The 27,342-nt window shown below is 38.2% G+C and overlaps 1 protein-coding gene across 9 annotated transcripts in view; it reads right to left on the reverse strand.

Moving 5' to 3' along the window:
- The window catches only part of LOC119729812 (CLIP-associating protein 1-B-like), an 84,667-nt gene that overhangs the window by 39,819 nt on the left and 17,506 nt on the right, over positions 1-27,342 (reverse strand). For 7 of the 9 annotated variants that reach the window (XM_038202603.1, XM_038202598.1, XM_038202601.1 and 4 more), the window contains exons 5-13: positions 25,681-25,740; positions 24,716-24,807; positions 22,672-22,747; positions 20,786-20,883; positions 19,997-20,067; positions 6,952-6,995; positions 5,668-5,733; positions 3,363-3,386; positions 662-740 (exon numbers count right to left, since the gene is read on the reverse strand). In XM_038202603.1, coding sequence (XP_038058531.1) covers positions 662-740; positions 3,363-3,386; positions 5,668-5,733; positions 6,952-6,995; positions 19,997-20,067; positions 20,786-20,883; positions 22,672-22,747; positions 24,716-24,807; positions 25,681-25,740 — 610 coding nt within the window. The remainder of the gene's footprint in view (positions 1-661; positions 741-3,362; positions 3,387-5,667; positions 5,734-6,951; positions 6,996-19,996; positions 20,068-20,785; positions 20,884-22,671; positions 22,748-24,715; positions 24,808-25,680; positions 25,741-27,342) is intronic. The other 2 variants (XM_038202597.1, XM_038202600.1) reach the window with 2 other exon arrangements.

Below are 27,342 nucleotides of genomic sequence, written 5' to 3' on the forward strand. Positions count from 1 at the left end.
GTACCTTTCGGTCAAAAACTCAAAAACAAATCAAAAATTATAAATTTCCAACGATTTTGTTGAACAATTTTACTTCATGTTTTGTGAAACACCCCTCTAGCTATGTTTATGGTATGTGCCTCGCGGGAGTACTACTAACAATTTCCTTATATGGAGATGGCGCGCGCGTGGCACGACTGCGCGATGTGGCGCAGAACACAATGGTGAGGGTCACGTGTGAGGGTACAACCAATAGCAGGGTAAAAGGGGCCAGATTTCATAGGAGCCCAAATTTCATGCGACACTGGGAAAAAAAGTGTTTAAAACAACCGTTTAAAACCACCCATGTGACGGGCTCTCGACCAATAGGAATGGGTTAACTGTCTTAGGTATTTAAAAATGAAGGGTTAAGCCCAATGTAAAAAAAAAAATTAATTACACCTCCTGGGGCTGGATGTCAAATCAATCAAGATATGGATTGCCCACTGCTATATCGGATCTAAATTGGCCAGCCAGCCTCGGCAAAAACAAGCAGGAGCTTCTGCGTTCAAGTCCTAGTGGATTTTCCTGCAAGCCCTTAAAAAACTTTTACCAGTTTCCAAAGAACCAACGCGAAGAGTGAAAAAAACCCAAAACAAACAGAGACATTCACTTCAATAACTTCTTCAAGCAAAACTCTTACTTGCAGTGGCGGGTCTACTTGCTGCTGATTTCCGACTGACGCCGCTGGCCGCTCGCTTTGCTTGCGATTTGTGTCCCGCCTTGAATAGATGGAAACAATAAACGTCATTAGTATAAAGACTTAATGGTGAACAAGTGTGAAAACAAAGTGATGCAGAAGAGAGACTTTTGTTCAACACTTATGAAAAGTGATAAAGGAAATGAAGAAAAAGTAGGAGGCATGCATGTGAAAAAAAGAAGTTGTCAAAAAACTTACTGAATAACAACGCAGCAGTCAAGTTTATCAACTCAGTCTTATTTGGTACTTCAAGTACACATTTTTAGTTGCGCCAGATACTAAACAAATTTGAAGCAATGAGGCTGACACTGTATAGCATTTATTTATCGTAATATAATTAAAGCTATAGTCCATCATTTGCAGCCATTCGAAAAGTAACTGGCGTAATTATTGTTGAAAAACATACTTGGTTGAAAGATAGTAAAGGGGACTAAACTCCCTGTGAAATTATTCTTTCTGGCAAGCTGTCATTGTGAAGTAATCAATGAAAGAAGGCCTTTCCAACCGTGCGTCTTAAGACGCACCGTAGGAAAATTTAAATTAGTAGTTCGTTTTGTTATTCGGTGAAGCGCGCGCACAAGCGTTGGCACGACGCACGCGCGCGCAGTTGCTATAATTTGTCGGATCAGTGCGCGACATCGCGTAGCTGCAATGGGCTCAGTGAGAACGTGTCTCGGACGCTGAATTCAGGCCCAATTCAAAACATGATTTAGCAACTTTTGATTTGAAATTGAGATCCTAGAATGCTGTTTTTCTCGGAATATACAGCTGAAGCTGAGCTGAAACTTCATCAGGTTAGCTGTTCAGTATCCTTCATTAGATTTTGAACACTTTTATTGCTTCAAACGAACAAAATGCACTAATTACAAATGATGGACTATAGCTTTAAACTAAAAGGATAACTTTCTTCCATTAACCGTTACGCCCGCAGGATTTTTGCTTGGAAGCCTTGTAAACCCTCAATAGTTTAACATCATGCAGCAATTCAAATCACTGGCATATTTTGTGTTCAATGTACTTTGACAAAACTTGAACATCAATGCCCCATAGAAGTACATGTAGTCCAGAATCCAGCAAAGTAAAGCAAATTTTCGTGGCGCTGCTTAACAGTAAGCAGAAAAATTGTGCTTACTGTACAGGTAGCAAAAAATTGTGCTAACCTTAAGCAATATTTCATTGCGTGGATGTGCTACAACAACATATCTGTTGTTAAGTCACTGATTTTATAAGCAACTTTTTTCCACTGAGGTAAGCATGCCTTTTGTGTGCTTACTGCTTACAGTCTCCATGAAATATACAGAGGCTCTGTTACAGAAAATCATGTGCTTAGCAGCGCCATGAAATTGGGCCCTGGTGTTAGATTTTGATTGATTTGGGGTAAACAGGATTAATCTAATTGAAACTCATGCAAATTTAGGGTAACTTCAACAACTTTTCCTGTAAAAAAAAGAAGAAATTATCAACTGAACAGGTCAAAAATGAAAGAAAAACATTTAAAACTAGTTAAATGTACATGCAAACAAAGGAATTAAACTGCATTATAAGATAAACATTTAATTTTTAAAAACCAACAAATAGTTTATCATGGCTAAAAATTAAGTTAGAGAAGACAAATTGTAGTTTTCGAGGACGCAACTTGTAAAGCTCCACGGTTCACCTTCAACAGGGATTACTGCTCATGCATAGTAGAATGTAGCGACATTTAATCGAAAATGAAGCAAAGAAATGGCAAATAATGCTGGGAACCGACTCAGTTTCCCTTTGTGGTATACAAAGGGAAACTGAGTCGGTACCCAGTATTACATCGATCAAACAAAGAAGTTGAATGGAGCAGGATTTGGGCCTGCAACTGTTGGATCTACGTTCTGGTGCTTCACAAACTGAGCTATCCAGAACCTGACGAATCCCGGTACGTGATCACTATAAACGCACGAGGCCCCCTTCAATGGAGAAACCATTGTGCATGCCATTGTACAAAGCAACTGCCCCCTGACGGATTATCTGAACAATAGCTAGCTCAATGCTTTTGCCATTGAAGGGGGCCCCCATGATAGAATTGGTGGGTGCCCGGATTGGAAGTTCAAATGCCATCCCCCCGTTGTCTCTGTGTTCAACACTACACTGATTATACAATGAGTTAGTTTTAAGGATTTTAATGGCAAAGGGCATATGTACATGTACATGTACAGGCAAAGGCCACACAGGTATTAAGTATTTCTACCAAATGGGAAACAGCGATTCGTATTTTCCACTACATGTACCTCACTACTTCTTGCCAGAATGAGTTTAAAATACAAAGGGTTTCGTGCCAGCCCGATTTTTAGGCCAAATACAAAGATTTTGTCAAGAAATAAATAGATCCTTGTCATTGGTTATTACAAACAATCCTTTGAGGATATGGGGGGGGGGGGAGAAAGAAAGAAATAAAGAAAGAAAAAAAGAAATAACAGAAAAAAAAGAAGCAGATAAACAAAAAATAAACAACCTACATAACGGCTTATTAGTCACAAAAGAGGAAAGTTAAGTTCCATCCAAAAATTGTGTGATGTACGGACAGTTTTAGTACAGATATATGCCTGTCATTACTTCAAATGAAATTTAATAGCAATAATACAATTACAACTAATAACACATGTAACTTTACCTCTTCATTTTCATACAAAGTCTCCTTGGATGTGGAAAGGAAAAGGGTGATAAGAGTATATATGGAGAATGAGTGCTGATGAGGAATAAGGATCCCTAAAACCTTCCAAATTTCTGCCTCTTCAACAAGAAGACATCTAAAAATGCTAAATGAAAGCAAAACGTCCTCCCAAACAACTGGTATTTAATTTTAGCATGACAGTTGTCTGGCATCTTTTGTACAACCAATAGGCAATTTTGGACACACCGCGTCGAGAAAGTGAAAGCAACTTGGATGCCTGTTTATCAATTCAAAGCAAATTTGGATCTAATTTTCAAATGCTGACCAATGCCCCCCCCCCCCCCTCCCCAGCACATACACTTATATCCCCGACTGCATAAATATGTGTTCCGAGGCAGAAATCTTAGAATGGCAGTGGAAAAAATGGAAAATATACAAAACCCATCACCTTATACAGCCTGTCTAAAAAAAAATGGTACAATCAGAAAAAAAAATTGGTTAAATATGAAATTTCAAAATAAGTCATTCTTACTTGGCATAATAAAGAACAAAGACTGGGCTTTCCAATAGTGTTTGTTTGATATTATTTGCTTTTGTCAATTCAGAGATATAATCAATTTAGTGCGATACACCAAAATCGATTTTGTGCCACTTTTATGCATGGGCAGAGTTGTTTCGAGTACTGTGCCATGCTGTCTTGAAGCTCACAAAAGATTGCAACTTGGCAAAAGAAACAAACTTGATTTTTGTGTTTCGCAGAAAACTGGAGTTACACGTATCTCTGGATTGACAAAAACAAATGAGATGAAACAAAAAGTATTGGAAAGCCTGGTCTTTTTTTCTTTAATGTGATGCTCAAAACGACTTACTTATGTTGAGATTTAATATTGAAAATAAAAATTGTTTTCGATTGTACCATTTTTTTTTTAGACAGGCTGTAATGAACAGAATAACAATGTGGAATATCTGATAATCATACATGTACACATATATGTAAACGTATTAGAAAGTATTGGATTAAAAATTAATTTGTTTAACACATGTATATAACAATAAAAAAAGGGACAATCACAAACTTGTGTCAAAAATGAATAATTTATTAAATAATATTGACGACAAACTTTAAAAATTGCAAGAGAAAAGCAAGTGAAAATCATATGTTGTATATTTGCAAAAATAAAATTTGCCTGTACAAATGAAAAAGTTACACTAACAATGAAAAAATAAAATTGAGAAATCAAACATGAAAGCACTGAAAAAGAACTTCTGTAAAAAATTGCTTGGAAGGCACATATGTTACAACATGTGAATGTCGTTTGTTGGTAAACTTGATACATGAACAGCGACTGGTTCAATGTTTTCTCTCGACACCAACATTTGGAAATAAACAAACAAAACAAAACAGGACAAGTTAAAGGTAGAGGATATCATTTGAAGCTATCCAAAAAGTAACTGACAAAATTATTGTTGAAAAGTAAACTTGGTTTAAAGATAGTAAGGGGACTAAACTCCCTGTGAAATTATTCTTTCTGTCATGCTGTCATTTTGAAGAAAACAATAAAAGAATAAAAGATGCATCTAAAGAAAAGATGCATTTTTGGAATTTCCGTTAGTAGTTCGTTTTAATTCGGCGAAGCCATGAATGGCTGCGCGCAAGAGTTGGCACGACGCAGTTGCTATAATTCGTCGGTTCAGTGCGTGACATCGCATTGCTGCAATCGGCTGAATGAGAACGTGTCACGGACGCTGACTTCGGGCACAATTCAAAACATGACTGGGCAACTTTTGAATTGAAATCAAGATCCTAGAATAGTTTTCTTGGAATATGCAGCATTCACTGAGCTACATTTGTAATACTTCATCAGGTTATTTGTTAAGCACCCTTCTTTAGATTTTGAGCACGTTTGTTGCTTCAAACGAAAAAAAAATGCACACATGACAAATGATAAACTCTACCTTAAACAAACACAAATCCTAATACAGGATCATTCTGCTGTATTCAATACACGAGACAGAAATGAGTGCTATGAGATTAAATGGTGAATGGTGAATGCATGCCAAGCCAAAAAAAAAAATTATCTAACAAAAAAAAAATAGCTTCAGCGAAAATCAACATAATTTTGGTTTAGTTTTAACACCACATAAATGTATAAGGACACAAATGCATGACAAATGGTGAAAACTAGAAATCCAGAACATTGGTGCATTTAAAATGAAAGGTACAAGTGATGTGCACAGAAATGGACATGTATGTGAGTGAAGGCGCGTAACATCTCATGAGTGAATGTTGGTGTTATCAGCTCACCTCCGCAAAACTACTGACGGCCGACGTTTTAGCGACAGCACTTTTCATTTTGGTATTCCAGAAGGACTAGAGAGAGTGTTAGGCACAGGTTAGAATGAATGCAGACACGATGGAAACAAGACTACCACAGAGAGATGGTTCATTCACATTAGTATGCAAGTCAGTGGACACTTCGGTAGACTTTCGACTTTTTGAGTTTGTATCAAAATTGCAGGGAAAAACCTTTCGTAAGTCAACAAAATACATTGGTGCTTTTGTTCTGCTTTTTAAGACAATGGGTTTGGGTTGTACTTTTTTTCCTGACAAAGGAGGCATTGCTTCTCTTTTATCTTCTTGTATGCAGAAGAGCTGGATTAAATATTCTCGAGCAGCTAAAAATACTTCTTATGGGCAATTCCACGGTTACTCACGTCACATTTTTGATGTACTTTTAAGTTTCCTTGGGCTGTAATTACCTTACTGAAAAGGTTTAATAACTGTTATCCCCATGGTAGATAGAGTAGACCTAGACCTACCTAAGCACCAAAGATGACATCCAGAAAAATGTGTTATGTATGATAAACAAGACGCACAAAATCGGTTACTCACGTTACATTTTCGTAACGTGAGTAACCAATTTTGTGCGTCTTGTTTATCATACATAACACATTAGGTAGGTCTAGGTCTACTCTATCTACCATGGGGATAATAGTTATTAAACCTTTTCAGTAAGGTAATTACAGCCCAAGGAAACTCAAAGTACATCAAAAATGTAACGTGAGTAACTGTGGAATTGCCCTTATGCAGTACTCAAAATACTTGTTAGAATGAGCTTATGATGCATACATGTATACTACATGCTTATCTAGAAGAAAGAAAACTAAGAAATGGATTAATGATAACAGTTAAAAGCTATTCGAAATCATACTATGAATATGCGGACTACCGATCTCTAAAACTTACTTTGAAAAGCGTTCGTGTGCAATACATGATCTAAAACATGATAACTTTGTTTCATGTGTGCTTGTTACGTGCCAAGTACCAGTGATTGTAACTGGTTTCCAGAAGTGCGGACAATACCAGGTATTTTAATGATGTCAATGTAGTGTGCACTAAAACCAGTGTATAAGTGCCAGATGATTAAAGCATCCCAGTGCTGGTACACATACATGTACACATGGATTTGTAGAAATTTCTGGTTTAAAATATGTTTACGCTTGACTTACAGCAACTATTTTGCATTTGAATGGTATTGTTTGTTTTTTTACATTTTTCGGGAGTAATTTTGCGTTTCTGTTAACTTACAATTTTACTGTCTGGTTCATCTCCTCCAGAGGAAGGCTTCGGAGCTAAAAATGAAAGAAAACACAAAAAGAAACAGTGATTGAAATAATCTCATCTCATCTTGTACATTGCAATCCTGCAGGAGGGAAAAAAAACACTCTGTAACCTCTATTGATGTTCCTGCTATCAAAGGCTTGAAGGTGATATGAGGCTCTGCATGGCAAAGCGTACAACTTGGGAGACGTCTACTGATTTACCATGTGAAGTGATTACATACTGAGGAGAAATGGTTATGAAAAGGACCAGAGATCTTAGCTCGGTGTTTCAGTTAGTAAACTCTGACAGTCATCAGGAGAATAAACTTTAAGAGCACAGCCTAATGTGTCCATCATATTATACAGTTTGTTAGTCAAGACTAATTTTAAAGCATACATGTAAATGTCTCTAGTCAAACTACATGTATGAACGGTCAACTATCAAGTAAAAACTACACCATTCTATATTTGTAAACTCCCTGTTGTACCTTTACAATTTGCACAGCTATTGATAACTACCGTACATTGTACATGTACATGTATTGTCTTAGTATCACCCGTTATCCATGGAGCCAAGTCTCCTGTATAACGTCTGATATGTCTAGACATGCAGATACATGCAAGCCACGCACCAGCCAATCGGAGTTGACTTTACTAAAATCGCGACGTCATTTCATTCCCAAATCAGGACTAATGGTTTAATTGGTCAATTCGAATGCAGTGTTTTGTAATACAACAACAACCGGGCGCATATCGCATAACATGATACAGAGCACGTGACACAGGGTTTTTTTTATCCATGTCTATGAGGCGCAACGGTTGAATGACTGAAGACCCGATATAGAAAGCGCTCGCTGATTGGTAAAAATCAAAGAGATCAAGATGCGGTTGTCTTGCATAATTAATCAGCGAATCTGTTCAAAAAATATAGATCGTGGCTTCGGTCTATTACTAGACTAATTGATAACCAGCAATGCAATAAATTGTACATGTACCGGTACATACATGTATACAAATGTAGGCTGGTCCCAATATGACTGACTGGACTAGTCCAACCTTCACCAACTAGGGTGCATTTAATGAAGACTAGTAAAACACAATGGTTATCTGTAATTCTTGATGTACAAGTACATCTGCCAGCTTATCATACTACTATGTTGAGTGGTGTCCTCAATCAACGATGTCAAAAGATATGTCTTCAGAAGAGCTTTCGAGGTGTACTTCTCTGAAGTAATACAAATGTATTCAAATACATCTTGGTTTTTACAAAAAGTCCATTAGTGCTAACGTGGTTTGAATGTTACTCCAACTCACAGCCAGACTCACCGGAAGACTTGAAAGTGCCACGCAAAAACGCAAATCTCTTCATTTCTTTACAAACAATGTAGACATCCACAAGAATCCTTTTCCCCAGAAAGATGTTCCTGAACTCACTACGCAGACAACTTTAGTTGGTTTTGACACTAAGTCTTCATGTGACGACGCTGCGAGAGACCCACCGCAATAACTAACTTCTTCAACAACAGGAAAGCCTCATTACGGCCCAGCAAATCTGACTCATCCGATGTGGATGTTCCACCCTGCTCAAGCCAAATTTAATTGTCCTAAGAGGCGAATGGGGAAACACCGTTAAGTGCAAATAAAAAATGCAAAACTGTTCCTAAATTTGAACGGAAGTTATTGTCTGCTTTAAAGAAACTTAAACCAGGGAATGTTTGTTTCCAAATTTGTCATATATACCGGTATCCAAAAGTGTAAACAAGAAAGCAAGTTGGAAATGGTATCATGTGGTTTTCATTTTTGGCATTACCAGTTCAGGATACTTCAATCGAAATTAATCCCATAAAATGGAACAAATTGAATTTCAAACTCATGTTGATGATTTGAAGACTGAGGGATTGAGGTAGTGGGTGGGGAGGTACGGGGTGGGGGTGGGTGGGTACAGGGTTGGGGGTGGGGTTGGACTTCCTCACAAGACAAACCCAAGACCAAGTAAATTGAAAAGGAATATAACACTGGCATGTCTTACCAGTTAGTTCATGAAAACATTCCTGTTTATGTTTTTGATGTAACCACACCAGACATCAAAATTATTTTTTTTTAAATCATTTAAACTGAAAGAAAATAAAAGAGAGACAAATCCTTCAGAAGTCCTAAGTAAAAAAGTAAAAAGAGACCAGGCTAAATGGCTGGTTCCTTTCAATACGTGTAGGCCTACATATTCAGCAGAAACGTTGCTCAAGGGCAGAGACGAAATTAGGCCACGGCTCCCCAAAATAACACGGAGGCTCAATTAGCTGGTAAGCTTTGGAAATTACTCAAAACTGGATCAGCAATGCTTGGCCAGGAGACGCCACAGGCATAAGTGCCAGCCAAATAATTGAATTGCAAGATGAAAACGCTCATATTTATGATGGCTTAGAATTAATGGATGCAGCAGTGCGTGCAGGGAAATTGGTCCAGTCCACTCCGCTATCCAAACAGTAGTTTATTTGCCTGATGATCGTGAACAATTTTGTGATTCTTTAATTCTTGAATTTGATTGGATGAAGGTTTCTATTACAGTACTTCAAACGGTGAGTGTTTTAATAATTTCATGATATCTGTCTTTTTTTCTCTCTTTTATATAATGCATTGCAAACTAATTACAATGATTTTGCTTAAAGGCCGTTTTAACTTCATGGAATTTTAGTCTACAGCAAATGTGTAAGCGTACGGACGAATGTTGTAATGGAGCAAGAATCGTTGATGTCATGAAAATGAAATCTGCTTCATTTTTGCCTGATGTGTGATGTTCTGGTACAAAAATTGTATTTGAACATACATGTACAGGATGCGGCATCCGATTTCACGAAGCGCTGCCACACGTTGCAACTCAAGTTGCGACGCGCAACAGTTGCAATTTGCAAAGCGTCGTATGATCCATTTCGCAAAACTTAAGACAGATGAACGGTTTAAAACCCGTCGCAAGTTACGACGTGCATTTTGGTCATCGCAAAATAAGAAGCATCTTTTCTTAGCAAGTTTTATACCATAAAAATTACATAAATGACACTGTATTACCGAGACAATGTGTGTGAAGTTGTAATTGGAATTTGCATCAAATTAAATATGAATTAGCCTGGAGTATTGCAGTCAAAATTTTAAAGTAGGTAACAATCCACCGTGATCTTGTTTTCCTTTAAAACTGCATCATACGTCCGCCATTTTGTTTTACAAACTTTTTGACAGGAGAACAGACGAATCTTTGCTGAAAATCAGACAACTGTTTACTGTGCGTTGAATAAATACACAGTCACCGTATTTTGCTATAACAACACCTACAGGTATGACGCGTCACACTTATCACGTGTTTAGTGAAATGAACCGCAGGACGCATTGCAGCTACGATGCATTGTAGGGATACGATGGTTGCAGCGCTGCGATGCATCATAAGTTATGATGAGTTTCATGAAATCAAGTGCTGGTCCCCAAACTAGGGGTGTGTAACCAGGGTTGGAGAAATGAAACATCCACAACATAATCGGCAGAGGTGTTGGGGCCGCTGAAGGCCCCAGAGCAACATAGGGTCTACGGTTGTATTTTGCATCACTGCAACCCTTAAAATCTCCTTTTCTTTAGTTCTTCAGGTTTACTGTAAACCTTTATAGGTGCAGAGACCTTTATGGTAAAATCTCACAAATTCTAGATTTCATAGGGATTTCTGCAAAATCCTGAAATCAAGAAAATTACTCACAAATGTCACCCCTGCCCAACACACAGAAAAAAAAATCAAAAGTGATGTACAAATTGAGTGATGATGCTTCAAGGTCCATTTTCTAAATGGACAGCATTGCTCTGGATTCTGACACTTTCAATTTATCAAGTCTGAGCTACCTCTGCTGCAGGCATGGATGTTAAGAACATCTTCAGGGACATGTGCAGTTTGCTTACTGTACAGCGATTGATATTGTATGATCCAGTAAGGCTTGTAGCAAAAATAAATAACGAGTTTGCGTTCATGGGCCTTATTAATGAGTCGGCCATATTGAATTGAAAGTTAGGTAAAATCATAATTTCTGGAACTTGCAAAGCGAAATGAAAGTAAGTTAATTTAAACAATAAATTCCAGTCTGCTTCAATGAACTGATTTTAAAATTTGTAATTAAGCGTTCCTTGACATTTAAAAGCCATATTTTACAAAAAAATGACAGTAAAATAAGGCTGCATTGTGCCTGCGTAAATAGTCTGGTGCCATCCCTCACAACAGTTAACAATTAATGAAAGACATTCAGGGAACTCGACACAAATGGCCAACTCGTGAATAAGGCCCATGTGCTAACCACAGACTAAAGCAACTCATAAACAACCCAATGAAAACCATGTAGGTACAGTATACTCACGACGCATCAAAAGCGGGATCCTACTTCCTCGATATGGCATCCTCAAAGTTGAACTCAAAACAACTTATGTATCTTACAACATCCACGCAAGATGCTACATTCTCACTCCACCAATATGCCTTCCAATATCCACTCAAAACTCCCAGCAAACACAAACAGTTTCAAATGTCAAAACGATTCTACTGTACCAGACAGCTTCCATCCAGTTGGTTAAAGTACCAACGACAACGAAGCGTGTTTGTTTATCTGACTGAGGTACTGGAAGAAAGAGAAAAAAATCCTTCGTCCCCGAGGCTGGAAACGATGATGGGTTTCGTGTCGGCGAGCCGTGATTGGCTTATGGATTGAAATGAATGAAAAGGCCCCCGGGATTTTGGTTTTCAATTAAAGAACGAGGATTGAAATATATTTAATAAGTAGAGGGCAACACAACCTTCACTTGAGATATTGGCATAGGAGGGTTTAACTGTGGACAGTAATTTGAATTTATTATTAATGTTTTATACAAAGTATGATTTTAACTTGATAATTACACATCTGTAAATATATTAATACTTAATTTAAGTAATATCTCCCTGTACCTAAATCTTTACCCTACCGGTACGCAGCTAATTTTTGGGTGGGGCAGTTCAGAATAGGGGTGGGGATGGAGGGTTGTGCTTAGTGCTTATGACTTCAGGAATACATCGGGGAGAAAGTAAGGTAATCACTGCAACAGTATAGATTGTACACAAAAATACACAGCTAAAATTGAGGGGGGGGGGAGGTGTAATATAGGGATAGGGATTACTAACTCAGAGAACACAAGGGGAGGTAAACTACATGTAATGTGAGGTAATCCTTTAACATGGGATTCAATGATTGCCTAGTATCACACAAAAACTTCATTTTTGTTTATTGGCTGCTTATTGGAATTTAATATTCCCAGAAATCACTGGCCGTGAAGAATTGAGTCTTCCCCCTCCACCACAGGATCCAATGACTCATACTCATCGTTCAGTAATGACAGGCAGGTTAACCAGAGCGAAGACAGATGATGGAATTTAGCATCGTTGGAGTGATGAAAATTGTAATTAACTTGAGGCCTTCACCTTTCCTCCATGCAGAGCAGAAACAGCATCAGACGTACAAAATGTACAATGACAGTTTTTGCTTATTGCAATAATGCACATTCACATGAAAGTGCACATGCTTTCTGGGTTTGGTTGGCATACATGTATTTGAACTTGCTGTAGGCACTGGGTATAGTGGGTCATATCGTATATTGGGAGATAGGGAAGAAATAGTGTAATCAATGTAGGGTTTCGCAAAGAAATTGACTGGAGGCAGGTTGAACATGTGACCTCTGGATTGCCATACAGGTGCATCACCAACTAATCAATCAAGTCCTGCACATCCTTGTGGTCTTTAGCTAACCCTAACCGCCCTGAATCCTCCAAAATCCTTTTTTGCAAATTGGAGGAATTTGCAGGATTGAGGTTACATGGCAAAAGTGGGTTGCTGATTTCAGAGTACGCACTGTGTCAAGGTCTTGGGCTGGACCTTGTGTTGTTTATGCTCAGCCGAGCACAAATTTAGCCCTTGATTATACATGTACTTGACATCCTCCGCACTGCTCCAGGATGTCACTGCCTCTGCCTCAGCCTATTGACAGTCATAGCCGGAGGATTTTGCAGGATTCAGGGAGTGGTCACCCCTCCATGGACCATATTCAAGAAATAGCGGAGGAATTTGCAGGATTGAGGCTATATGCTATTTTTCCATGAGGCCAATTGGAGTATTTTGCAGGATTGAGGCTACATCCTAGCAAAAAGGCATAGGGAGTTAGGGTTAAGTCTGTGAATGTCTTTGATTACGTGGTGCTAGTTAGAAGCTAGTTAGAAGACAGATTAATTCATGCATATTTAACTATTTCTCCACCGACATTTATTACATCATGTCTCAATACAGACGTAAATGTAGACAGGCTCCCCGATCCCTTAAAGGGAATATACATCATTTGCTTTTGCTGTAATTTTCAGAAATGGATGGAATTGGGGGGTTGGAAATATATAGCAAATACAGTTACACTGACTTTTTTGAGGTTTTGGGTTCGAAAATGCTATAAAAACCAAGAAAAGCAATCATTTTCCTGTAGTCTGGTTCCCTGACTCCATTTAAGAAGAAACAGAGCAGTTTACATACATTGGGGAATTGTAAGGTCAGGGAACCAGTCTAGCTGGCTTGTACCCGTTCAAGGGTGTGTAATCGATTGCAAACAAGTGCGATGGTCAACTGGGGCCAGTATTTGAAAAAAAACCCAGTTTTTTCCAACGCTGATCGGCCGATCAGCGTTGGAAATTGATACAAAAATACCACTTTTCTTGAAAATGACAGTATACCAGGTGCCATGATTTTACAGGATGCTTTACACTGTCATTCACTAACAGTCCAGCAAGGTATTTCAAAATGATTTGGTAGTTTTATTTTTTGATGTTTGCAAATGTTGTATTTTCCCTTTAATGACAGGCCCAGCTGTCAACTGACTGCCTACGTGGGTTGCATATCCTGATTAGATTACAAGTTCACATAACAAGAGTGTCTCCTCCTTACATTGTTCACAAAATGTTAAGTGCTTAACCTTGAGCAATTACTTGCATACCTAGGTACCTGTTGTCTTTTAATTAACAAGAGGAAGCGATAGATTTTCACGCCAAAGTTCTTAATTTGGCTGACAAATCATAGGATGAATCATTTATTAGTTCTTTTTGTTGGAAGGGGGCCTGAATAAGAAATGCCAGAGTTAAATGGAAAAAAAAAGAAACAATAAAAGAAAGAAATTGAGAAGGAAAATGTGCAAAATTCTGCATCTTAAAAAAAATAAACAACAGGGAAGACAAATGTTACAGTAGATGTACATGTACAGGTACCTAAACAGGATTTTCTACTTGTAGTATTTATCCTAATTTGGCCATGTTTACAAGGCTTCTGTCCCAGAAGCCTGATATTCCATTCTGGATTGACCGCTGAGGCAAGTTAATTCAATTCCTTAGCTCCCTAGGGTTCCTGGCAGTGATCTTGACATCGACCCACAAAACCCCCACATCATGTACATGTATGTGTACTGTTGTTAAACAATATTCTTCTGGCATGTCTGGTGAGCTGGACAAGTTTCTTCAAAGATTTTATGCCCGCGAGGGGCACACTGCAACGGGAAAATTTGGCAACTGAATATGTATGAGGTATAGTAAAAACAAATGAAACATGGTTTATTTCGGGTGGATAGTCGATATTAGCTCCCCTCGGTATTGGAAGTTGACAAACTGACAAACAAGTTGTAAACTTCCAATACCTCAGGGAGCAAATATCGACTGTCCACCCTCAAACCAGTACTGTACACCTGCACATAATAAATGTATCCCTAGAAAAAGTCAAGCTGAACATCTTGTGGTAATATTTGATGAACTTGACTCTAGATTTCCAAGTAATTTACAATATCGGCCATCTAGGAGGGCTTCTTTGTTACTTTAACGCATGTGAATACTTGTGGAGCAAAAGTGTTTTACCTCCAAGATAGCCGCCACGCAAAGGGTCTATAATAACAATACAAGACAGTCTGTAATACATGCACTATACTGCATGGTGTTATGATTTGTGGCAAGCACAGACAATCCCAGACAGTCTGTGATTCTTGTACCACACCACACAGTGATGCAAAGCCATCTGTGGTCCTCCTGCAGAAATGTCATGTTTGTTTAAATTCCAAAGATCAGTCATTACAAACCACAAGTAGGGATTTTTTCAACATTAATTTTTCATCTCCATTTTGCTTTGCCAGATGACGTGGTCAGGAGGCCTGCTTATTTTCGTTTGTCATAAAATCACTGTGAACACACTGAATGCCAATGACGAAGTAATTGGGATGACAAATTATTTGGAGGTTGACAAATTATTTGTAAAATGCGTAAAAATTGGTAGTGTGTCTTGAATGTGGATAAAAAAAAAATTTTACCTTATAAAATCTGAAGGAAAACATCAAAACCAACAATTTAACATTATATGACATATGATTTTAATTTCTGTCTGCAATGGTTTCAGTGGAGTTAAAATCAAATTTCATGTGGTTTTTCACAGATCATTTCACTATTTTATGAACTACATGTACATGTACATGTATATATCCAGTAGTGCAACTGTCCACTCTGACTTTTTTAATTGTCCGTACATGTACACATGTACACTGTACATGCATTTTTTTCCTGGTAGATAATGACAGGCACAAAATCAATTGTGTCTGACCTTCATATTTCAAACATTTCACTGCAAGTATTTTACTCTGTTTCAAATTGATATTAGGCTCTTAATGTAACGTCTGTAATAATGGCATTGCCCATGTGCATGTACAAGTACATGTACATGTACAGTGCATTAACCCTCCTGCTGTACAGCCTAGAAAAATCAATCCTCTTCCCCTGCCATGCCTTTTACACAGGCGATTTATATTTACTTTGGTTTTATGTTTTGTACAGTGCTTTGTGTTTTTTTTAATGGAAGGCGCTATATAACTTTTTAATTATTATTACTATTATTAGTCACCAACGGTTAGATCATATTTCAAGCAAGCGCTGTGTCAAATTCAGTCATCAGACCAAAAAAAAAAAAAACAAGTGGTAGGCACAGCTGGCTCATCAATCATCTACCAGTCAACGCATAGCTGTGAAAAGTTACATAATCAGTCACAGCCAGTCAATCCTGCTTTAAGTACATGTAGGCAGGGAGCTCTTAACTGTTAAAAACAGTCACTTGACTGATTTTGACTGAAAGGACAACTTTGCACAGAGTGTATGTTTGCATAGGAGGGTTAATACATTGATAACAGTTGCCCTGAAAATTGGCAAACTGGCCTACATCATACATGTACGTTTACCACCAAGTCGTTACAAGTACCGGTAAGTGTGCGCTACCTACCAGGTCTGACTGAATCCTCATCTGCTAAACTTCCCACTCCTGAGTCGATACTGTCCCGGTCCCTACGTCCCATCTTCTCATGCTTCTTGGGTAAAGGATTCCCCTTGAGTAGACACTTGACAATCAGCGAGATGTCCTTGTCAAACGGACGGAAGTTATCTCGCTTCTGGTCTCCTTTCTTGTCCCCCATCATGACCGATTTGCTTCCTGATCTTGTTGATTTTTTTTTACATCCAAGGGTTTCAGCAATGTTTTACTTAAATTCTAACCACTGATGCATTGATGAAGTTGAAGACAGTTGTTTTGGTACACAAATCCTGTTATCTTCAAAGCAATGGGATCAGAACATGTCACCACGGTACTGGTACAGTGTACATGTAGTTTCAATTTCTGACCCTCACCAGAGACCACAGTTGATGTTCTGACAATGTTCAATGTTCGAAACTACTTCTTTCATTGGATGAGCTCCAGCTGATGTCTAAAACAGATGCGAATGGAGGTTTACATATCGCTGCAAGTCTGCTGGTATTTGGTGCATCTTCCAACACAGTTCTGTCATTCCAGAGCAACATCAGATGCGGTATGTTAATTGATTACCAACATCAAGCGCTGACCACTGGCTCCAATCTCAAGATAACTTGGGATGTTGGAATTTTTAGTCAGCCTGAAATCTCCGTGGGGAAATCCCTTGACCAGATGATCAATAAAGTGATGATGGTGCCGGCAAAGCAAACCTCATCCACGAAAAATACCTTCCAATCAATACGGAGTAATCTTCAGGGCGAGATGAGCACGCAAGAAGGCAGGGACCGATGGATGAAGCTGCCAAGATGTAGTCCGCAAGTCTCTAGGGATGTCAAAAGCTAAGAAGTGCAAGTTCTCCCGAATCTCCACTGGGGAGGGACAATCCAAACACGATAGGAGAGGTGGACTCGCCGAGTCGACCAACCAGCTGATGTCTACAACAAACTTTAAATACTGATCATCAATGACTGACTTCCTGTGGGAATCGGGGATTACGATGTTTGCAGAGGAACAAGCATGTTAATGGACAGGAAATGAGTAATGACATCACCTAAACCAAAACTAAGTCCATGCATCATACCACAAAACGAAAAAAGAAAAGCAATGAACGTGACGGACAAAATCACTGAGAATCAGTACATGTGGATATCCGAGCCGATTTCATCTTCATGTGATGCATGGTTGGTTCCCCCGCAATGATTGCAAATCCATGCTGGCTGCAAAATACCGAAGACTCCTGTCAACAATACCCCAGAATTTCATATCTACGGCTGGCGGGACTCGGCATATTTTCATTAAAGAGGTGGCGACCAGGTGGCTCAGGATTTAATACTGTACTTTGGAAGGTATGCAGTGTTATTTTGACAACCCTGGAGGTGGAGTTAATGTCTTGCCTGGGTTGCGTGACCCCCTGGGTGGAGGGGGGAAAGGAAGAAGGGGGGGGGGGGTGGGGGAAGAGGGAAGCACTCATTCCTTCTTGGCCTCAGCTTGGCTTGTCTGACTAATATTTCCTGGACAGGCTCGGTCGCTCAGTCAGCGCACCTACATTAAGATCCAGCACACAACTACACAGCATTTTGCTCAAGTCCAAGATTAAGTCACCAACAAAGAAACTTGCAAGTTTCACACAGAAACCGTTGGACAATGGAAGTTCTCGGGCACGGAAGCGGGACAAAGAAGGATAAACAGCTCCCTACTGGTAGGGCAAGGAGAGAAGAGAAAGTTGACCAGAGAACAGTTGAACTGTGTTGTGCTTCGGGACCTATGAGAGATTTGTGCAGGTAAGCTGCTTATGGAATTTTGTACAAGTTGGAGAATAACGCAGACATTCCATAAATTAAAGTTCACAAAGGAATGTGGATTAAACCAATGAAATGACTATATTTGGGGTATGAATTAGGAAATTTGGCACAACATATATACCTACATGTATAGGCTATATTTTACACTTTATATTTTTGATAACACTTTTGATTTAAATTCTACAAAGTTTCTAATCATATATGGTAAGGACACAAAAACTTTGGCACGTCTGGCAAAGATAAAGTATCAGCATGTTTTTCAATACAGCAGAGCCATATAGCTGAAAATTGAGTTTACTATTTTTTTCCCAACAAGTGCATTGACTGTTGACATAATATTCAGGTCATCTTTCATGAAGTGACTTCTACTATTTTAACCACACTATTCATTACACGTTACAATTTTGAGTAGCATAAAGTAACACTATTGCTGAAGAATAAAGACTGTGCATGAAATTTGAGTCACGAATACACTATTGTGGAGTGTGGCCACACAATATAGGCACCTTTCCATGTACATGTGCAACCATACATGTACATGTCTGGGTACAGCTTTTTGTCTTAACACGTGAATATGTATGCATTGACAGGAAATTAGTAATTTGTGCTGTGTTCTTAAATGACATTGAGATTAAGTGATTTCACTTTTGAAGTTCCAGTAAATTTCTTACACCAGTATTTTGTATACATGTACATGAGTACTAAGGCAACATTAGAAAGGTAGTTTTCAGAAGGAATTTCAGAATCAAGAAATCCCTATTCCATAATAACAAACAAATTGCTGTAGGTGGCAAAAAAAAAAGGTTATCCTGACCTAGGTGCAGAAAAACAAATTTAGGCGAAGAAAACGAATAAGCTAAAGTTGTGCTCGCATTGGATTTTTTGGGTAAAACTAACAGAGACTGCTGTCAAAACTTCCCAAATTGTCAAGTGTCAACTGTAAATTATAAGTTTCACGATCCGCAGTGGTAAGTGTTACAGGGCCAACTGGACCGTGGAAGAATTTCATTGTTAGTTTTACTTAATGAATGACTTTCCACAAGCCAAAAGTGCAGACGCACAGTAGAATAACCACAACGGAATGTTAACAATCACTCACAGTAACTGTTTGCAAATTTAAGTCCAATGCGAAAGCGGCTTAAGAAACAACAATTTATGGAGTATGTGTTAATGTTAATTATGTAAAATTGAACAAATGAATCAACACAATCAACCGCGAACAACAAACCAAAATTGCTTTAGGTTGTTAATCATTATACCAACATGACAACTACATCTAGTGTGATCATATGAGGCCAAGTTGGCATGAGAAAATGCGTCAAAAAAAATACACAAATCCAAACATTTGTCCTGTGCAGCAGTGCCACTTTTTACCAAAATATCTATAAATATCAGAAATATACTATCAGTCTGATCATAGTGTTTGCTTGAAATATTTGGCTGATTTTGCTTAAAATCAGCCATGTTTAACCCTCCTGCTATTTAAACAGTCACAGACAGTCAAAATTCACTTCCACTTCCCCTGCTATACTTTTAACAAAGGCTAGTCACCAGCAGTCAGATCATACCGTATGTAAAGCAAGTACTGTGTCTAGTTAAACTGGGTCAACAGACAAAGCAGGCAAGTTGTGGTCACAGCTGTTTTATCACCCACCCGGAGTCAAAGCATAGCTGAATCATGTTACTTAAGCAATCCCAGCCAGCCAATCCTGCTTTATGTAGGCTGGGAATTCTTAACTGTTGAAGACAGTCACTTGATTGATTTTGACTGAAAGGACTACTTGGCACAGAATGTATGTTTGCATAGGAGGTTAATACAACATATGTTTGCAAGAAATGCCTTGCAAGAGTTACAAATATTGTGTGTGTAACTTACCATCAGGTGAGACAACCAGCATTCGACCTGATCGATTGACTTCATCAAACTTTGCATAGATGATGGATAACCTGCAAGGCCAATAAGGCAACAGGTAAACTACATGAATTCATATCACTTCTATAAACCCTACTCCACCCGGATCTTTCAAAATCTACCAGAATATTCTGTAGGATTTTGTAGGATCGAGAAAGGTAAACCCCAGCCGCTATTACTTCACATGGGGCTCAGTATGTTCAAATTTTATTAAACTTTTTTTTTTAATACCCTTAAACTTTTTTTTGCCTTCAAAGAGGTCCAGCTAAGGATTGAAATGTTAAACCCTCTAATTTTCTGTTTTGAATATTTCATGTAAAATATATGTCTTTAGGGTCTCGAAAAGTGACTGATTTTGTAGGATTCAGGCACATTTATGAGAAAAGATGTAAATTGTGATTAATGGACAGAGACTTGGTTTCTGAAAGACGTTTCTTTAAGAACCAATAATGTATGTATGGAATTTTGAGTTCTACAATGTACATGATGTACAAACATTCTAGGGTAGAATGTAAATCAAGATATGTGTTTTGAAGAGTTTTGAGTAGTTTGAGTCAACAGTATTTATAATTGGTGTTTATGGCAATTTATTGACTGATATGCACCTACAGAGCACGTGTGAGAGGAGATTGATTAGATGTCATTACACACATTTGTCTCATGAGGGCGGTATACAATCAACTTGCACCAGCCCCCTCAGTATGTGAGTGCTGAGTACAGGCCAAATTCCAACTTAATGTCATCGTCCATTACCTTGATGATGGGATGCCTTTCTTTCCCAAGTCAATCCGGACTTTCTCTCCTACGTGCCTGTATATCTCAACGAGTGTGTTGATGGCTGTATCACGCACCTGACAAAAACAAAGTAAACCACACAAATAGTGACACAATGTCCAATCGACAGTTTCAATTCTAATCCAAAAGCTGTGATTTCACCCAAAAACTGAAACCTGTTTTAAACACCACTGAAAATGATATTGCCCTTCTGTAAACACATTATCTTCACACAAACTGAAATTTGTGTCCTTGTGGAGACATTTCTTTGTTCTCGTGTACTAAAGTTTTCGAGTTGAAAGTACAGTTTCAAAATGCTGTTAATTTAACCAGAATTAATTTCCTTGGCTGAAATTCGGACTTAATATCCCTTTTCTAAAACTCTACCATTTGCAAATGATCAACATACCTTGGAAATTTTTTGAGTAAAATCCATATATTTATTTCGTGAAACCTTGTGGAGATGTATTCATCTATAGAAATTGCCCTGTGGAGATGTATTCAATCTTTTGTTCCCTATTGTGTGCATGTCTCCAGAGGGCACAGTGTATCAGACCACAAAGACACACACCATAACATTCTTTGTTTTTGTTTTTTTTGTTTTTTTTGATAGTCAGCAAACAATATCTTCAAAGCTGGAGAAAGTCCCAATTGCAAGTCCTAAATAATGAAATTGAACTTTTTTTGAAAAACAAAAAGTGAATTTAATATCTATCTTTCGATTTCATAGCATATGTTCATCTCATTCAACTACATACAAAAAAACCTCAGGATTCATAAACAAACAACTTAGTTTCATTGAGAATCAAAGCACTAGTGAATACAATACAATGACAACAACTGGTATTTCTATCATGGAACTCATAACAAACCCTTTCAAAGTGTAGTGGGGAAAATAAAATGACAGTCCTTTGTTCAGAAAAGTGAGAAAAAAAGTGCAGCATCTATCCTTGGAAATTCCGAAGAGCACTTATCATCAAATCAACTTGGGATTAGCATGATCAAACTGTAGCAGAACAAAGGGACACCTGGTCAGCAAGCATTTCCAGAAGGGCTGATTTTACAAGTACGGTTTCTAACCAGGCAGGTTTCAGCAGGCACTCTTCCCTGCTATACACGTTCCTGTCTACCACTCTGTATGCAGTGCAACAAAACTCAGCAATTACTGTGATCTAAGCTTAACCGTAACCCCCTAGGCCCTTTTGTCTAGAAAACATCCTCAATCTTGCAAAATCCTCCAATTGCCACCATGTACAAAATTGGATTCAGCCTCAATCCTCCAAAATCATCCGTTATTTCTTGACTTTGTTCAGTGGCGGGGTGACCACTGCCTCAATCCTTCAAAATCCTCCAACAATCACTGTTAATGGGTTGAGGCAGTGCTGACGACATTCAGAAGCAGTGCGGATGATATAGAGCATAGCGCTGGGCTCCATTATGCATGGCTGAACATAAAGCACGCTGGGTACGGCCTGCGAATTGGACACAATGCATCCTCCAAAATCAACCGTCACTTTTTGGCCACTCAGCCTCAATCCTCCAAAATCCTTGAAAACTGCCTGGAGGATTTTGGAGGGTTGAGAAAGATCCAGATTAATTATGAACAGCTGTTATGCAACGTTCATTCATATGCGCTTGTATAAAAAAAATCTCTGCCTATAAATATTCCTTTTCAATTTGCTTTTTTTTAATTTGTCTTTTTTCAATTGTCCTCATCAAAGTTGCAGTCTCTCTAAATCACTGGCACTCAAACCACTGACAGAACTTCGTTGCCAAAGTAGTAAGATGTCTGCCGTAATTTAGTAGGTGGAATGCCTGAGAAGTGGTACTTAAGTTATGAAGTAGCTTCTGTGCGAGTGACTCACCTGACTGTTAGGGTCTCCCAGCAACTTGCAGATTGAAGGGACTATCTTATTGAGTGACAGGGTTGCCGCCCCAAACCTGCAGAAGTAGATCAAGAAAAAAAAAGTAGTTTTAGACATGAAAATGAAGCAGCATAAAAAAAAACATTTTGAATATTCACTAGTACTAAGATGAGGAGCAATCAAAACTGTACATGCACTTATGGAACAATTTTACAAAAGGCAGTTCTGTGACATCATTCATCATAAATCTTAACAAAAGCATTTGAAAAGTGCTTAATGTGATTAATATAAATATTTCTTGCAATTTGTTCCGATGGAGTTAAGAACTTTATTAACATAATATAAAATTACACGAAGACATACAGAGTGCGTCCAAAAAAGTGCAACATTCAGAAAACAGTAATTAAAACTGTTTAATGTTATTTTTCTTCAATGAAAATATATATTTCATTAAAGCCTGATTATTTCTTAATCCACTCCTTTTTACCCCATTCCATTTGGGTCCCTAGATCCAGAAATACAATCAATTAAGTGAATGGGTGTAAATTTTACTTGGGCCACTCTCACCTGGACATGCTGAATCTGGATTAAGCATTGAATAGGCATTGAATAGGTGAAAGTGGCCCAATTTTTTTTTTTACACCCTTTCACCTCATTGATTGTATTTCTGGATCTACATGTAGGGACCCAAATGGAATATGGTAAAAAGAAGTGGATTGAGAAAAAATCAGGCTTTAATGTAAATTTATGTAATATATATAATTTCATTGAAGAAATAAACATTAAACCGTTTAAATTGTTTGTTTTCTGAATGTTGCACTTTTTTTTTGGCACACTCTGTACATTACATAAAATGATTCTCAAATTTGTTGACCCATATCAAAATATTTTAAAATGTCTAATAATAACAAAAATTACCAACAAAAATCTTAATTGAAAACTATTTACTTTGGTAATTGGGGCACAAATGCCTGAAGATACATCATCAAAAGGCATGAAAAAGACATCTACTGAGTCATCATCCATCATTCACAAGTTTGTTAAAAAAAAATAATAATAATAAAAACGGCCCTTAGTGATGCCATCTGGCTTGCCTGGGCGGATAACAAATTACAGTCTGGTATAAATATCTGCCCCGTTTCAGGTGCAGTTAATCACAGCTGCTGGGCATACATTATGGAGATGTTTACACCCATGAGTGATCATCGATGATTCACTCAGTAATATTATTATGGGGAAAAAGATATCCAGGCAACAGAGGGCAGCAAACTGATTTGGCGGTAGACTGGCTGGATGTGACCACAAGAGGGCTCAGCTTTTATCCTTTTAGTGGGGTTGAAATAATAAGTTATTGAAACATTTGTTTGATACTGCGAAAGCAATTAAGAAATTTCAGGATATTCCTCTCTTACTTGAAACAAAGATGAAGCAAAAGATGAACCCAGGTTTTACCGGACCACACAATATGCACTGAAGGTGCACTGCATTTTGGGGACAGTTTGTACTGCAAATATCCCCATTCAGCAGGCAAACTTTCTCACACGCAACACAAAATATACTTCACTGCACACTTCCAAGCGCTTCAATAAGAAAGGCCAATGGCTGAAATGCAAACATACATTCTGTGCCAACTTGTCCTTTCAGTCAAAATCAATCAAGTGACTGTTTTCAACACTTAAGAGCTCCCAGCCTACACAAAGCAGGATTGACTGGCTGGGACTGTTTATGTAACTTGATACAGCTATGCTTTGACTGTAGGTGATTGATAAGACAGCTGTGCCTACCTCTTGTCTGCTTTTGTCAGTTGACTGAATTTGACTAATCACAGTGCTTGCTCGAAATATGATCTGACTGTTGGTGACTAGCCTGTGTAAAAGGTACGGCACAGGACAACGATTGATTTTCTGACTGTCTATGACTGTTCAGATAGCGGGAGGGTTAATAGTCACAAGAAGGATAACTCACTTCATTAATCAGCTGATCTCATGGCCTGATGAAGAGGGGTCATAATTTGCAACATAAGCACCATGATGGTTATACTTACACATTGATAGTCTGGTTGAGGCACAGTAAAATCTCCTCACGGACCCGCCAGCCTTTGTGTGAGAATCCCTTCATCAACCTCTCAAAAACATACTGGAAAAACAAGTTTTTTATACAATTTTTGATCATATCCCCTTTCAATATCCAATATATTATTTTACTTTCAGAAATGGTTGGGAATCAGTGATACATGCTTAAATTAACAATTTTCTTCTTTTTTTTGGGGGGGGGGGAGACAAATCATTGCCAAAAAATAAAACCTCTACAAAACGAAAAATCTTGCAGGTACCACATTCACAAACAAAACTTTGTCACTGGAAGTGCAAATCTAGAATTTTTTTTATGCAATGTCTGTAGTCTTTCTAGTTGTGTCTCTATCAAATAGGTCACCTCATTTGTAATCGTCCATTGTAGCATGACCAAGCTTCTAGACAATTGACCCAGTATGTCAAGTTCCTATTGTGATTAGCCCTTCACAGATATAGGATTCGGTTGAGTTACCAAGGACGATGTGAAAATGCACTTTAGTTTGCTACTATAATGAAATGCTGTGTATATTCAAGAAAATAACAATTACATTTTTATTTGATTATTTTCTCTATTTGCCCCAAAAATGTACAGAGTAAACATTGCAATTAAAAACAAAATGTGTAACTCTCAATTTGTTTTTGGAAAATTCAGAATATGAAAAAAAATTATAAAAAAACACCAAACCAAGACAAACAACCCCTAGAATATCCTATAAAAACAGTTCCGTATTTCATTGTCATTGTTTTCTTTTTTGCTGTGACACAGTCATACAGTCATACACACATACTGTATGCACACAAAATGAAAACATTACACTGTCCTTGAATGAACATGAAACAGGTCGAGCAGGCATAATGTGGGCGGGGCTAGATATGCAAATTACAGCATGATGGTTTAGTTCAGTCATGCATATCATTAATTGCCATGTACATGTACCTGGGGCGTTGCGGCTGGACTCATCAGTTTCTGGATGAGTGCCTGGGCTTGCTCACGCACCTGTGTCAGAGACAAAGACAATGATTAATGAGATAACTAGACAGGTGTTTGTATGGAGCCTGGGTCATGAATATTCATGAAGCGTGGGATGAAAAAAAAACATGACAACATGAACATTGGTTAGAATTAAGTAGACAAAAACTTACTTTTACTACACGTTCATATAAACATAATAAAAATGAAAATGGTAATATTTTAGATTTTTTTCTTGAAAATGCATTACAGACAACTGTGCCAGCACAAGAGATCACTTTTGACCATAATGTCACTTTTCCTCATCTTTTTTTCACTGTTCTATTTGTAGTCCCTTTTCATATTATTTGTTTCAAATTATTGTTGTTTTTTAGGGTCATTGTTCAGACATATTTCTCACCACAAACTTCCCACTTGTACAAAATGTACGCTGTACACAGTTTGTCTGCTAACCCTAACTCCCTAGGCATTTTTGCTAGGATGCAACCTCAATCCTGCAAAATCCTTCAACTGCCTCCATGAAAAAATTGCATACAGCCTCAATCCTCCAAAATCATCCGCTATTCTTGAAATGGTGGGGTGACCACTGCCCCAATCTTGCAAAACCCTCCAGCAAGCACTGCGTATATGTTGAGGCAGAGCCAGTGACATCCTGGAGCAGTACAGAGGATTTCAGGTACAATCCAGGCCTAAATTTATGCACGGCTGAGCGAAAACAACACAAGGTCCGGCCTAAGACCTTGACACAGTGCATCCACCAAAATCAGCTCCACATTTTTTTGTCATACATCATGTATGAGGCTATTGTACAGCTTAAATTCTGCAAAATCCTCCATTTTGCAAAGAGGATTTGGGAGAATTTGGGAGGGACCTAATTTATGTTTATCACAATTATAGCACACAATTCTAGCCCTTCCTGGTACAAACAAATGAACTTCATGTATGCACACAATTGGCCTGTGTGTACATGTACATGTACATGAGCACATGTACATAAAATATTCTGAGCAGAAATATCGTATGCACCTGTGTGCAAAGACATCTGTGCTCTTCTTTATTAAACAATGCGTGTATGCCATCAGTCATTCAGCCTGCATGTTTTTCTCAAAGCGTGCCTAAACACATGTTTATATTTCCAACGCACAAATTAATTTTCCACATGTGATTTTAAGCAGTGCTAAGTCTAAACATTGCATGCATTTTCAATGCCATGATAAAATCCATTCAGGACTTTATCAGGCTTTGAATTTTTTTTCCATGATTTTAATGATGCCTGAACCTCATCCCACTGTTGACAGACTCATCTTAACACAAAGGCTATAAATACACAGCATTGCACGTCATATTACTATCGGGTTTCTCTCCGTGATGCTGATGGCTAATTGCCCTGGTCATCTTCCTGAATGTCAACCTAGCAACATTGGGTACTCTGTCTTTGGTTTCTGGTACACGTATATCCTTAGTAACGTAACTCCGTTCTACTGCTGGCTACATGTGTAGAATCCATTCCCTGAAGTGCCTATTTTGAGCTCCCCCGTGATTCAAATTCAAGCCACTTCAAAACAGATTTCACGCAATAAATGATCTTGTTTAGAGAGGGACTGAACCGGCGACCGACTTTACATTCGT

This window comes from Patiria miniata, unplaced genomic scaffold (assembly GCF_015706575.1).
Source record: "Patiria miniata isolate m_02_andy unplaced genomic scaffold, ASM1570657v1 HiC_scaffold_21, whole genome shotgun sequence".
NCBI classification, from domain to species: Eukaryota; Metazoa; Echinodermata; class Asteroidea; order Valvatida; family Asterinidae; genus Patiria; species Patiria miniata.